The sequence below is a fragment of the Convolutriloba macropyga genome, chromosome 11 (genome assembly GCF_964194025.1).
Source record: "Convolutriloba macropyga chromosome 11, txConMacr16.3, whole genome shotgun sequence".
In the NCBI taxonomy this organism is placed as follows: Eukaryota; Metazoa; Xenacoelomorpha; order Acoela; family Convolutidae; genus Convolutriloba; species Convolutriloba macropyga.
The window spans coordinates 4,940,205-4,954,177 of NC_134478.1; the positions used below are offsets into that span (position 1 = coordinate 4,940,205).

General features: G+C 35.9%; 3 protein-coding genes across 6 annotated transcripts in view; 2 read left to right on the forward strand and 1 right to left on the reverse strand.

Annotated features, from left to right (window-relative positions):
• LOC142349909 (AP-3 complex subunit mu-1-like) overlaps positions 1–13,973 on the reverse strand; it is a 378,054-nt gene that overhangs the window by 177,325 nt on the left and 186,756 nt on the right. The gene's annotated exons all lie outside the window — the stretch shown is intronic.
• LOC142349728 (uncharacterized) overlaps positions 1–13,973 on the forward strand; it is a 236,666-nt gene that overhangs the window by 81,171 nt on the left and 141,522 nt on the right. The gene's annotated exons all lie outside the window — the stretch shown is intronic.
• The window catches only part of LOC142349726 (uncharacterized), a 117,769-nt gene that overhangs the window by 6,917 nt on the left and 96,879 nt on the right, over positions 1–13,973 (forward strand). For 2 of the 3 annotated variants that reach the window (XM_075401462.1, XM_075401465.1), the window contains exon 2: positions 9,393–10,760. In XM_075401462.1, the coding sequence (XP_075257577.1) occupies positions 9,437–10,760 (1,324 nt within the window). In that variant the 5' untranslated portion in view covers positions 9,393–9,436. Of the gene's footprint in view, positions 1–2,400; positions 2,934–9,392; positions 10,761–13,973 lie in introns of those variants that run through there. The other variant, XM_075401464.1, reaches the window with a different exon arrangement.

Genomic DNA, 13,973 nt, shown 5'->3' on the forward strand with positions numbered 1-13,973 from the left:
GGTTCATTGTGTTAGCTAGGGTAGTCAACTTGTGATCCGAGTCGTTTCTGGAAGTCTTCCGGCTTTTTTAAGATCCGTTGACACATTTTCATGACTTTGGTCACGCCGAAACAGGAAGTGGAGCGACAAAGCTTGTCGTTTTGCGGCGTAAAATTTTTGGCTCTAATCTTAATTTTGAGTGATAAATGCTTTTTGACGTGAATTGCGTGCTTGTCGTCGTTTTTCACTTTTATTGGAGCGAGTTTTATTTGTTATTTCGCGTGATTAAGTTTTGGTCAAACGTGACTTACTCACTCTCAAAAATGACTTACTCACTCTGAATTTGACTTTTCTTTACTTTAATTCAAAGAGATAAGGTCAAGTGACTGTATATCACCCTAATTGAAGTTTTTTCAAGAGCAGCTAATAGAAACAGCAATAAGTTTTACAGATTCCTAATCAAAATTTAACATCTCATCCCTTTTCGAGACTGCAAATCTACGAAGCTATTGTGGCTATTTACTGGCAATCTGCCAGCAATGTTTAACGAATTGCTTTATTGCGAAAAATTGTTTGGCTGGTACATTTGAAAGGACATTTCAAGGTCGCAGAAAGGTATATGAAATTTAAGTGTCAGCTGCAAAATGAAGGTAGCCGGCACCGCTTGTAATGTTTGAGTGATTGTTTAAAAATGGAAATTCAGCAATTGTAAATCCCAACTTATCCTATCAATCGGCTTTGTGTTAGTTTGATCCTCTTACTGGACAATCCTGTCTGTCAGCTCATGCTTTTGATCATTTTCTTCGATTAATACAACTATTGAGTTTTTATTTTCTGGTTAAATCAATAGCTTTATTGGCTTTTTCTTGTCTTCAATGGCTTTTTATTGTCAATATCAGAATAGGTTCTTTCAATTAAATTTGCTGCATTATCGAGAATGTGAGAAAATGATTTTTATAAATTTAGAACTTTCCCAATAGATGGGAACTGTTCACAAAACTTTTTTTCAGTAAAACACGTTAAATCAGTTAAAATTGAATGTGTTTTCTAATATGTGATTTCATTAGCTTCATTGGTATTTTAATTTATATAGAATAAAGTATCGTTTTAAACAAACAGAATTTAAAAAAATTATGAACTTTAGAAACATTAATATTGGAAAGATTGTTTAATTAATGCATCGCTGTTTGCACGATATTTTGACATTATTTATTCACTTCGGTAACTTCTTAGCCGGGTTGGAAATGACAGTTGTCAAATATTAAGAGTGGAAAAAGGGGGAATTAATATATAGTAACTAGCGGCAACATTTGAATTGGTTATTCCCACCCCTTTTAGCTCATACTTTCGTTATCCCCAGTTTTGAAGATATTTGGAAACGCTCTGATATTCCCGGAGGCTTATTTCAATTTGTCGTCGTGTCGTTGCCTCTTTTTCTACCCGGGCGCTCTTAAGTAGAGATGTAAGTGAAATTTATGGATTTGAATTTGAATAATGGTAACAAAAATTGAGTAGTAATTACGACTTTCTCCTTGTCAAAGGCAGACACGTGATTTAAATGTTATGCGGGTTGTACATGCTTGGGTAATTTCGGCTGGATGCTTCCCGTGGAGTGGTTCCGTTATTTAATAGAAGTCATTTCCGTTTGGGAAGTTCCGTCGGCTCTTTCCTTGGGGCGGCACTACTACCTGTCGGCTTTTCCTTACCTTTTTGTTACAGACATTTTTTTTACTGTCTCTAATCCAGTCTGCCTATAATATTCGACCCCTAGCACTGGATTGTAGCTAAGTACCGCTGCTAATTCTACCCTCATGTTGAAAATTATTGATTTGTCACCAGGATTATCTTGCCCGGACACTTTTCAAATACTGCTGCGAATTTTTATTGAATTTCAAGGGCTTGTTTTAATTCAGCAACTTGTTAATTTGATTGTGATAGTTACAATCGATTTGAAATGCTAGCATGCTTTATATATAGATAGTTGTTTACACATTTCGCTTATCAACACCAGCTGATAATGTCTATTATGTCATTATTTTTGGGACAGTCTTAACAATTTTGATAGTTTGTTTGAATTTGGGTTTGGATGGTTAATTAAGATGGAGGTTGTAAATTTCAAATTTCAGTTTTTTCTATTTGATAAAAATTGTAACCCAGCATTATTAATTTACGGTTTAGAAGGTCATAAATTACCATTTAGGAGCTTTGCTTTGCACCTTTTTGCAAATTAGTGTTTACTTCTACTGGCCTTGCTGTTCTCTGATCTAAAATGGACAACTTTATTATTGCCCTGCTGTAAATTATTGTTGTTTTTTTTTGTTTAGTCTGTGCTCTGTGTAATCTACTGAAGCGCACAATTGTTTTTTAAGCAGCAACTGTGTTCTCAAATTGGGTCAAATTTGGTGTGACTATTTTCACAAGAAGAACTGAGACAGTTGGCGTGTTTTTGTGGAAAATGGGTCTCTTTGGCTTTTTGATTTCAAATTCGCTGTTAATTAAACAGTAAGAGTTTCACTTTTGATTTATCTTGTCTCGAAAAGCACGCTTAAAGATTCCGCAAAATAGTCTCAAAATTTCTTTATACCCCTGTTTACAGGTTTCCGCTCAGCCCCAATATCAAAGATTTAATTTATCCCTAAATATTTGTAATTTTCTTTGAAGATTCTGTGAACGCCTTTGGTGCTTCCAATTAGCGAGTGTTCTCTAATCAGCCAAGCAGCTTGATGTGTTCAACTTTACAATTCTGGGAGGTTTATTCTGATCTTGCCAGGATTTACCAAATTATTTATAAACCAGCATCTTGCTCAAAATTCACTATTTGTTTGACAGAACATTTGAATTGTTTCCCTTTAGTATACAATAAAAAGTGGAAGTTATTTTAGCGAGTTCTTAGATGTTTGGTGTAACCAGTCGTGCAGATTTTCAGCGAGGTGGGGAAACAACTCAAAATAGTTGTTAGTATAGTTTTGTTAATTTTGCGAGTTAGTCGAGGTCCTAAGCATGTAATCGGTGGAACGCGTTCAAAGGGTTGACGCAAAAGACAGTCAAAGTTTTTAAAGGTGGATTTGGGGTGAAAAAAAAGCAGGAAACCGGGGTTAAGAAATAGTCAAACGTTGCTCAAAAATTTTCTCTGTATTATTAATTGCTCTCAAACGAAGTTTGTAGCAATTATATTTGTCCTGTGGGTCTTTTTTAATGCGATTTTTCGATTGGCCGATTTTTTGTCTGACCCATTTGACTTTTCGTCCTTAAAAACGAGATAAACAGGTAGCGCCCAGCGGGCATTAAGTGCTCTTAGAGCCTTTCAGCTCGCTAGTCTCCAAGTATGCGTTTCTCAGAAACTGTTTCGGAGACTTATACTTATGGTGGAGACTTATGCCCCACCCCCACTTCACACCCCCCCCCCCAATCCCCACTCTTGCACATTGTGCAGCCAAAGACCCCCTGCCACCGTTGCCCCCTCAGCCCCCCTACGCTGCGCGCACCTCACGCCCCTTCAATTAGGCTAAAGCTAGCCTCACTAAACCGTAGCTAGCTAGTGGCTCGCCGGTCGTTTTGAAAGCAATTTGCCCGACGGCATTCGGTTATGTTATATGTATTATTACCTTGTGTGCGAACTATCAATAATTTTAGGTCACAGTGAAATGAGCTAACTAAAATTTTCGTTCGAACTAGTTGGGTCTGAATAATCCCCAACACTTCTCCGTCTCAACTACCGCTCACACACCTGCACATAACTTTCAACCTGCCCCTTCCCCGCCGTTATTTTATGTCAGCCGAGAAAAGTTTTGTTTGAAAATTTTGTTTTGTTGGGCAGAATACTTCTGTTTTTCTGCCTCATTTTTTGAAATTTTTGTGCGCCCTTGAGTTTATAAATAGTGTTTAAATAATTATTATACTAATAAGAAGAAATTTAATAACATACAATTTGACGTGCCTGTGGTGGGCAGTGTTAATTCTAGAGATAATTTTGCACGAGCGTTGAAGTATCCGGAATTCTGCCAGTTATTGTTTTGTAACAGGTTAGTTTCTCGAGGGTTGAACTAAAAACCGATGGAATTAATCTTGAGTAGGCGTGGCTTACGGCACTATAAAGTTAACATTTTTGCACATTAAATATGTATAAGTCGGTGATACGAGGTCAGCGGAGTGCATTTGCAAAAGGAGACACTAATTTATCAGTGCGATGATATTTTTTTGCTTTTGTTATCAGATGTTATTCTGCAGCAGACAATATCAGGCCTTTATTTTAACTGCGATGTCGGAACAATTAGACTCACTAAAATATAGAATTTTCAACGAATCTTTTTGGTTGAGAAATGTGAAACGCTGTAATTTTGTTCGTCGAAATAACCTAAATTCAACATACTCTAATTCTAGATGATGTATTTTACCGCATGTCGCCTTGCTTCACCAGCTCCTGGGACTTGATATGAATCTTTTACAAACTAACGTGAGATGATTTCCCCCAGAAATTAATTTTCTTTCGGCTTAATGAGATTTTTTAAAGTCAAATCCCATTTTAAAACTTGAAAAATTTGTTGAGTGGATATGAATCAATCAGAAAATCAGTATTAACGTTTTCCCAATTCTCATTCGACAGCAATAAAATTTTATATTGTGATACATATGGCATTTAAACTGGCGCCATTTTCTTTGGAGTGCTTGGTTTTTAAAGAGGGAATACTGGTGCGAGGTTTTAAGATGGAATGAGCCTCTTCCTTTCTTCGATATCCTCTTGATGTTGTTGCTGGGGCGGGAGTATTTTGTTCACTACTTCAACTCACGAATGTTAACTTTGACTGTGACTTGGATCAAATGTTGACACACACATGTTTTTTCAAAGTATGTTCACAGTAGGTCTTTATTTGCTCTCGAAAGAAATTTGAGGTCATTATTGTAAACGTGTCTTTTTTGAATGCAAAATTTCCGCTTGACTTTTTTGAATTTTTGGTTGACTTTTACGCTCTTGTTCTTTTGTTGCGCGATCAATTTCTGAATTTTTCTCTCATTCACAATTTCAAGCAGCTGAACTCAATGGCAGAAGTTTTTTACTAAAAGTCAAATGAAAAGTGCGCCAATATTGGTGTAATTTTTTCACTTTAAATCTAAATAGATGTATGTTGTAGCCGTTAATGGCGTCATTTGAAGCCCCTTGGTCCCCTTCTCCAGACTACCCCCATTCCCGACTGAAGCGGGCTGCAATTGATGAGAGCTTCCGCTTGTGTTAGCAAGCAATTCTTCCGACATTAGTTAGCTATGTTTATATTTCAAGAATGGGTGACTTATAATTTTCAGTCATTAGTAATAAATGTGACTCTAGATTATTCTCTTTATAAAACCCTAATTCTAATTTTTTGTTGAGTGTAGTTTACCCTATTATTTTTGTAGAAGATATTCTGTAGTTTGCAGTATCAAAAATGTTTATTTAATTGGTTTTTTGCAGCTTATATTTTTAATTTTGTTTCAGCGATCCATGATATTTTCGAATGATGGGAATTTTGTTTTTTGTTTGTTTTATTCTGAAGACGTTCTCATCTTTAAGCAGCGTGCTTATGGACTGAGTCAGGTAAGAATCGAAATTGAAAGTTTTTGTCGATTTCATTTTGTTGTATGCATCCAGCAACATTTGATTTTTGCTGTGTCATTTTAGACATCTGAAATTGGACTTATGAATTTTTCTCAGAAACCGATGGCAGCAGTTAAAACATTTTTATTCTCTGATCCGGGCTCTTGAACGCGATACGGCTGCGTTGGACTTTTTTTGGAGATTTTAACTGGTTTTAGTCAATTTAATGTATTTTGGCATCATCAAATTGGTAAAATATTTTGAGAAATTTTTGGAAGGTTCTGTTCAGTTTGCTATCACCAAATTATTAGAGAAGTTATTCCTCATGTTGAAACTCAGTTGTAACCCGGAAAGTTTTTTTCAAATCTAATTGGGCTTATTGGGGATGCCTCACAGTTTTGGGTTTTTGTTAATCTAACGGGAGAATATCTAAGATTTGGTTCATAGAAAGATCGGAAGTTTTTGCTGCTCTGATTGTTTTCTAGTTGTCAAAAATTGATACTACCCCTTGTTTGTTACCAACAAAACAGTATTATTTAGCAATTTCTGTCATTTGGAAACTGGGCCCTGTGAGGTCGTTTCTCAGCTGTACGAGGTCTTACCATCAACCTGACTTCTTCCCTGCTATTAGTAGAGTAGGTTTTTATCACTGTGCTTAGTTATTTTTGTAGAGTCTTGTTTTTAGGATAAAACTTGCGAACATGATGCAAAATACAATTTTAGCTCTTCATTTGTTTTCTTTGTATCTTATTTCAGAAGGATTTGTGTTTTATGTAGGTCCAAATCAGCTCGAAAGGCAGTTTCAAACTTTAAGTTACCTAATTGTATTTTCAATAGTGATACTAATTCAATAATCTAATTGAGGAAAGATTTTGTAATAGTTTGCAAAACTTATTTCAAAAGTTTTTTTTACTATGCTTTCTCATTTTTACTAACGTAAACCTAGAAAAACTCAAAATGCAAACAGTTTGAGTATAAGTTGAAAACATTTGCTGTGGAGGGTACTCCTCCAGTGGCCTGAGTGCTTATAAAGATATTCTCTTTTCAATTTTTTTTATATGTTCCTCCGAAGTCTCTAAAACTTACACTGTTTGACTTACACAGTGATTGAAGGCAAAGCTCTGTACCAGGAGTTGTTTTTCAATCTAATCAAATGTGTTTGTTGAAATTTGTTTCTGAGTTTTGTAGAAAGACAGCATTACTTATAAAAAAGATAAGCATGAGTTAAAAATATGGTAAAAATATAAAAATAAATGAATTTTTGCTGCATATCGGAAGATATAAAAAATTATAGTTTCTTGATTGTTTTGCTGCATTTAAGTTAGATATTCGCTGGAGCTAGCAAAATTTATTCTCAGTGCTCAAACTGCATTATGATATCTTGAAATTTTTTATTCTGATTCCACGAAGCTAGAATTGATCTGTATTCAAACTGCAGGGAAATAGACAGAGAGCAGAAATAAAACTCTTAATAATTGCTCTCAAACACAATTTGTGGCAAGTATGCTAGTGCTGCAGTTTTTTTAATGCGATTCTTTGTTTGACCGATTTTTCATCTGAAACTTTTGACTTTTCGTCCCACAAACGGAATAAATAGGTAAAGCACGGAGGGGTTTAAGATTTCTGAAAGCTTTGTGGCACACAGATTTCTGAAAGCTTTGTTGTCTATTGGTATGCGATTCACCGAAACAGATTAAGAGACATAGATTCGTGATATGAATGGTGGTTTTTAGGGTGTGAGCCCTCCTCCACCTTTAATCCCACCCACTTAAACCCAGCTCACTTCCTTCCCCATTCCATATCCATCTCATTTCACTAGTAACCCCAAAAACTCGCCCCACCCGCGCTTACTCACGCCTACCGTCATGCTCCTGTCCACCCCCCTTAATTAAGCTAACGACAGCTTCCTCAAGCCCAAGTACAAGCTACTAACAAAGCTAACTTTTCGCCAATCGTTTGAAAGCAATTCACCCGACGCTAGTCGGTTTTTTCGTAGCTCTGTTTATCTAAACTTGCAGTATTCGTCCTGACAGCTATCTAACCTGGCGAATTCTAATGAAGTGGAGAAAAATCTGTCTGCTAGGATTTTTTGATGTTTTCGCTAAATAAAATTACTGATTCACGACAAATTGTGGACTGCATGTTGCGTTTTTTTGTGTGGTGTGTGTGCTTGGTGTGTATGTGGTGTTTGTGCGTCTGTTTGGGGGGGGGGGTGGTGTGTGTGATGTGGATCTGTGTATGTGTGTGTGTGTGGTATGGTGTTTGTGTGTGTGTGTGTGTATGTGTGTGTGTGGTGTGTATGTGTGGTGTGGTGCGGTGTGTGTGCGTGCGTGCGTGTGTGTGTGTTGTGTGAAAGAGAGATAAACAGAGAGGCGAGTGAATTATTTGAGGTGAGCAAAGTGTGTGAGTTCTTGAGGGGGTGTGAGTGATTGAGTCAGTCAGAGTGAGGCAGTGACTGCGTTAGTAATGAGCAATGAGTGCTTGCGTGCGTGTGTGTGTGAACGAGTGAATACGTGTGTCAGTTGGTTGGTGAGTGAGAAAGAAAGAGAAAGAGTAAAGGAACAGAAAGTGAAAGAAGGCAGAACAGAAGAGAGTAACAAGATATTAGAAAAAGCTAAAGCGTTTGCGTTCGTATTTTTATATATCTAACAAAAAGATTGAATAATTGTTTTTATAAACCGTTATTTGCACTCTGAAATGATAGATTTTGTATAGCCAATCTTAGAAATAAATTGATATCAAAATTTGCGACGAAAGAAATGAGGCTTTGCTAAGTTCTTTCTGAAACTTCCGATTTTTGCATTTCAACTTTCGTTTTTCAAAGAAGGCGAGTGATCTACAGTATGTTTTATGATTTCTATATCGGCATAATTACAAAAGGATTATTTTCGCTACTATGTAAACGCCCAATATATCTGTTAAAACTCTCGAAGTTCTGACGGTTCTTTCTTATTGTCCTAATGTTCTTGTTTTGCCAAACAATTTGAAAAAAGTGAAAAAATTAGTGAATTGTTTGCCAAGAACTATATAGTTGCTTTTTGCAAAATTATTGCAAAAACACACTTTTGGGGAATTATTCAGCTAAAATTTTTACTTCGTTTATTGATATTTACGAAACACTGTTTAACAATTCTGAAATTGTTTAATAGGTTGACAAAAATCAAATTATCCAAATGGAATTTTTGTTCTAAACATGTTTTTGCGATCCCAATTATTTGACAATGTTTTTTTTACTTATTTTGAAATGCAGTCTGTACATTTATACGCTTGGTTGGTTTATGAGAGCGAAATTGACTGTTTGTTTATTTAAGCGTATCGATTATTTTTTGAGATTTTTTGACTGTGGACAAGTTTTTCACGCATTTTATGACGCATATGTGAATTCTCAGAAGTATTCTGTCATCTCTCTGAGATCTCAGATGCTTCCGATTTATCATTCGAGTGTTGAGAGTTCTCAAAAGTGAACTCTGAAAGTTTTTCAGTAGTGTCGGTCACGCCGTTATGTATGTAATGTTGATTATCCGCCCTAGAGGTCAAAATAAACAATAACTTTCAGGTGCACCAATTTTACATGCAGTGCTTGACTTCAACTTTGTTACGTGAACATAACTCAATTAAAAGGCTCGGGCTAATTAAAGTAGAGATCCTATACGAGTATCGCCAGAAAAATAGAATCCTCGTTGTTCCGATTTGATTAAATTTATTCCTGTCTTGTTGAATACGCACTTATTGCGCCTAGGGGGAGAATTCTTTTACACCATTGAGAGAATTGAATGTCTTGGGATATAGAGTTACATTTAAGTTGTTTAGTTAAAATAAAACCAGTATTTTGTTATTTTCTCAGCATTTGAGTGATACAAACAAACAAATACAAACGCACACACGCCAATGGAGAGAGCTCATGTAACACAATATTTCGAGAATCCATCATCAGTTTTGACTGCGAATGCCGTGCAAATACTGCTAAAGAGGGCTGTTAATTCGGACGCCGTCAATCAACCCAAATTACCTGCTTCAATGGGCGAAAGGAACTGTGATTCTGGTCTTAATTGGTTTTGGTCAGCGGTTAACAAGCGACTTTTTAATTCAGATCAAATGGCTGCTTCTTTTGCTACAATCTTCAATGAAGCAATTTCGTCTCCGTGTTCAAGTCTATTTGCCACCTGTAATGCTCAAGTTGAATCTTCAACTACTGCTTGTCTTCAAACTGGGCTTTATAATACATCGACAGGGAGTCTCGATTCTGATTGGCTGAAAAATGTGGACAAAAAGACAAGTATTTCACAAGAAGACGTTTTTCAGTCACAGATTTCCACGTCTTTTTCCTCCTTGCTATATTCCGTCTTATTTGGTACTGCCTCTAATGCAAATAGCAATAGCGTCATTATTAATACTGCTACATTGTCCCACGCTACCAAGTCAAATATTAACAGTCAGAGTAATTTAATTCCACCATCCAATTTTAATGGAAAACCAATCGCCCTACATTCTGAAAATTCCCTTAGATCCAATTTCACCCTCGACCATGGCACGGCACAACGAGTTCTAGTTGGAAACGGCCTTCTGTCAAAACTGCATGACTCCTTAGTCTCTTCCAACCTAGACAGCTCTTCTGAATCATCGCCTGTACAGAATGACTATTTTGCAGGTTCGTGCAGAAGTTCTTCAGGATTAGACGAAACATCAATTTCAAATTTTGACGCTTATCTTGTCTCTAGAGACACAAATTTAAACCCACTGTCCAGTTTTAACTGGTCTTGCTTTACGCCGCCATTGTCATCCCAAGTTATAACTGATCAACTAACTTGCCAATCGTCAACAATTTATCACTTAGCTTCGAACGATGCAGCTCAAGTTTGCTCATCAATTCTCACTTCTGTAGAATTAGCGACCCGAAAGCTGTTTTTTGACCAATCGTCACTATCGTTCAACTTCTTATCTAACTCCACAGAATCAAGTTTATCGGATCAAACAATGCAGAATTTCTCTGTGTTCTCCAATGCGAGTGATGGGTCTGTTGATGTTGGATTAGAGGACTTGATGACGTGGTCATTCTGGTTCTGGGTGCTTGTGGGATTCTTGATGGTCGTCATGAGTCTGATGACGACGTTTGGCAACATGCTCGTCATCGTGTCATTCATATACGACAGCAAATTGAGAACAGTCTCTAATTTCTACATTCTCAACTTGGCAATTGCCGACTTCTTCATTGGTAAGTTTGTGAACAAATTTGAGAATAAATAACGTTTTATTTTGAGAATAAATAACGTTTTTAAATAATTTAACGTGTTTTTATTTTAATTTGTTATTGTCATTGATTGCGCTTTTAATTATTCATTTTTATTTAAATACTTACTCTAAAAAGAAAGAGGATCAGTCGCGATTTTCTTCGATTTGAAACAGAGAAGTATCTCGATTTCGTCATCTGTCTCCTATTTCGGTGATTAATTCACTTTTTTTTGTTTTAAAGGGAACAACAAAAGAGAAAACTGGCAATGAAAACTGAGTGTTTTTTAAGGCCGATTTGAGTTACCCAATTGATTATTTTCTTTTTTTGTTCTTGGGAAAAAGGTGCCAAGTTTCAACTTCAATTTTGGAAATTAGGTGCTTTACTTACCACTTCATTTTTTGTCAATGGTTTTTAAAATTTGTTTTTGGTTTTTGCTGCAAACAAAATTTGTAGCAATTTTTTTCTGTCCTATCCATTTTTAATACAATTTTTTGTCTTTTTAAGTGACTTCCTTGCGCTTATATGTCTTTTTGCTTGTTAAAGTTCTCTCAATCGGAGTATAAAGCTCAATTTATTTGGTGTCAATTTAGCTCTGAAAGACTCAGAAATTTCATTTTAAAGTTTTAACTGCGCTATATAAAAGTGGCTCCATTAAAAGCAGTTTTTATTTGATCCTACTTTTGCGCGTCGTTTGAGAGCAGTTTATCCGATATTAGTCGGTTATGTTAGAATCGTTTCTTTTCACGCGGCTTTTTACCTAAACAGTTTCTTTTCCATTGCCAAGTTTTTGAAGACTAGGGAATGAAATAGAGCCAAGACGTTTATGGCAAATATTGCGTTTTATTCGCCATCAGGATTTGTCAAGCTATAGGAAACTACCCAATGCTATCACAGCTTGCATGCAGTTTAATATTGACAACAGATAGCTACTAATTGCTCTCAAACGAAGTTTGAAACAATTATTGTAAACGTGTGTCTTTTTATGCAAAATTTTTGCTTTCCCAATTTCTTCTGGAACATTCTGTCGATTTTGCTTCTCGGGTGACTTTTTCACGCTTGTCTTTGATTTTTTCTGAATGCTTTTAAGTTCGAGCATGCAGAAATTAAGTCTTTTGCTAAAATAAAAGTGCTTGTGAGGGATGATAGTTTATAGACAGTGTAGCCAAGTGGTTACTGTCGGGAATTCGCGGTTTCGTCCCTAGTCAGAAGTTATTGTATTATAGTTTCTGTGGCCTATGCCCCCTTCTAAGTTAAAATGGCTTCGCGAATCGTTCTAGAGCAATCTGTCAGTGTGTTAGTCGGTTTATGTTACAAGTTTCAAATAAATAATCATTTTTCTGATTGTATCTATTGAACTGTTCTATCTGCTCAGTGTACAAAATATTTTTTATCGCCGTGAAGGCAAAAATAGTTTTGCTGGGAATCGTGCTACCTGTCATCATTCATTTCTAAAAGATTTAAGCATTTTAGAATTTCAGTGTCACTATGAAATTAAAAATGATTTGAGTCTTCGAAAAAACTGTTTTTTTTTTTAAATATAAATTATCAGTTTAAAAGTTTGGTAATGCAATTCAATTTTTTTTCTGAATATTTTTTGTTCTTAGAAAATTCAGTATCTCGGATTAAATTATCCGCTTAAGTATGACAAAACATGCTTGCACTACCAAGTGCTAATTTGTAATCGCATTATTGAACGAAAATATCAAAGGGAATAAATTGGGTCTGAGGGCATTGGGTATAATAGCACACAGGTATTTTGGCTTTACGTATATTGTTGTATAACGGTGATGTGATGTAATCAGTCATTTTTTCGTCAGTAACCTTAATTGACCGCCGCTTGTCGTTTGAGAGCTCTTTCTCCGACGTTAAATTGTTAGGTTTAAGTCTATACCGAACTGTGGTTCGCTATTTGAAGCTACTTCCCTCTGTAGGACCATTCTACAATCAAATAATCTTTCGACGGCGATTTATGAGTGATTTTGGACTTAAATTTCACTATAATTTTAAAGAAATGCGAATTTAATGCAAATCTTTTAATGTTCCGTGCTACATAATTGTATGAAACTCTTGAGAGAGAATAATGGCTCATAAATTGAAACCGATGTAGCCGTTGATTTTGTTAATATGATAATGCGTAATGGATTTATGGTTTTTCAACAAAATGGTGTTGCTCTTTCAATTTTTGTCGTTAAGATTCTTTTTAAGTGAGTGCGATGTTTATTTTTCGATTTCCATCGGATATTGTCTCTCTCAAACACTCGGAGAAATTTACGTGTTTTATTTGTTCGAGTTTTTCCCCAAACTTTGGTTACCTTTTTCATTTTATAAAACTCTTTTAATGGTTTTATTACAGTTGACCTTGAGCCTGGTTTTTTAATCATAATCTTGCTTTGAAAAATCTTGCTTTCAAATGATCTGTGACATTCTTTATAGTGCACGCTGTTTTTTTCATAATTGTCGCAAAAAGCGAGCAATATGTCTGACTGTGCTGTAAATGCAAATACGTTGCATGAGCGAATTTCTTTTTCATTCCCAAAATGAATATTACTGTCTGACGTGCCCGGGCTAAGCTGTTAATTGATGGACCATTTTAACTCAATTGTCTGGTCTTTTGAATATTACATGTCACAAATCGAGACGCGCAATCTTTAATTCTAGAAGGTTTAACTTATTGATTTCGTAATCTTCAATTTAGAGATCCCTTTATGAACCCCGGCGTCATTTTTCTTGATTTTAGTAGAATTTGAGAAATGGGTGTGGCTTCGAAAGGCAAAGATAACAGGAGCAGTTAATACCTATGTGTTGGAAAATTTCATTTTTGAAGCTTTGTAAGAATCTGCACCTTAATTCTTGTTTACGTGTATGTTCCGGGATGGGTTGAGAATATTTCGATGGTGTTTGCTGTAAACAAAAATTAAAAGTATTCTATCTTGATTAGGCTCTAGGTTGTACTTTGAAACGTATCGAATTGTTTCTTTGTTTTCATCATTGATCAACTGCACCTATGTTTGACTTCAATCGTGGGCTCAGATGAACATAAGGTTTAGAACAGGATCTTTAGATTGAAAACTATCAACCCCATGACGCATTTTGTGCACTCTCTTTGAACACATGTGCTAACCTTATTTCGAGCACTTTTAAGTTCCCAAAAATCTGATTTCACCCCGAGTTTACCCCCAAAGTAATTGGCAACAG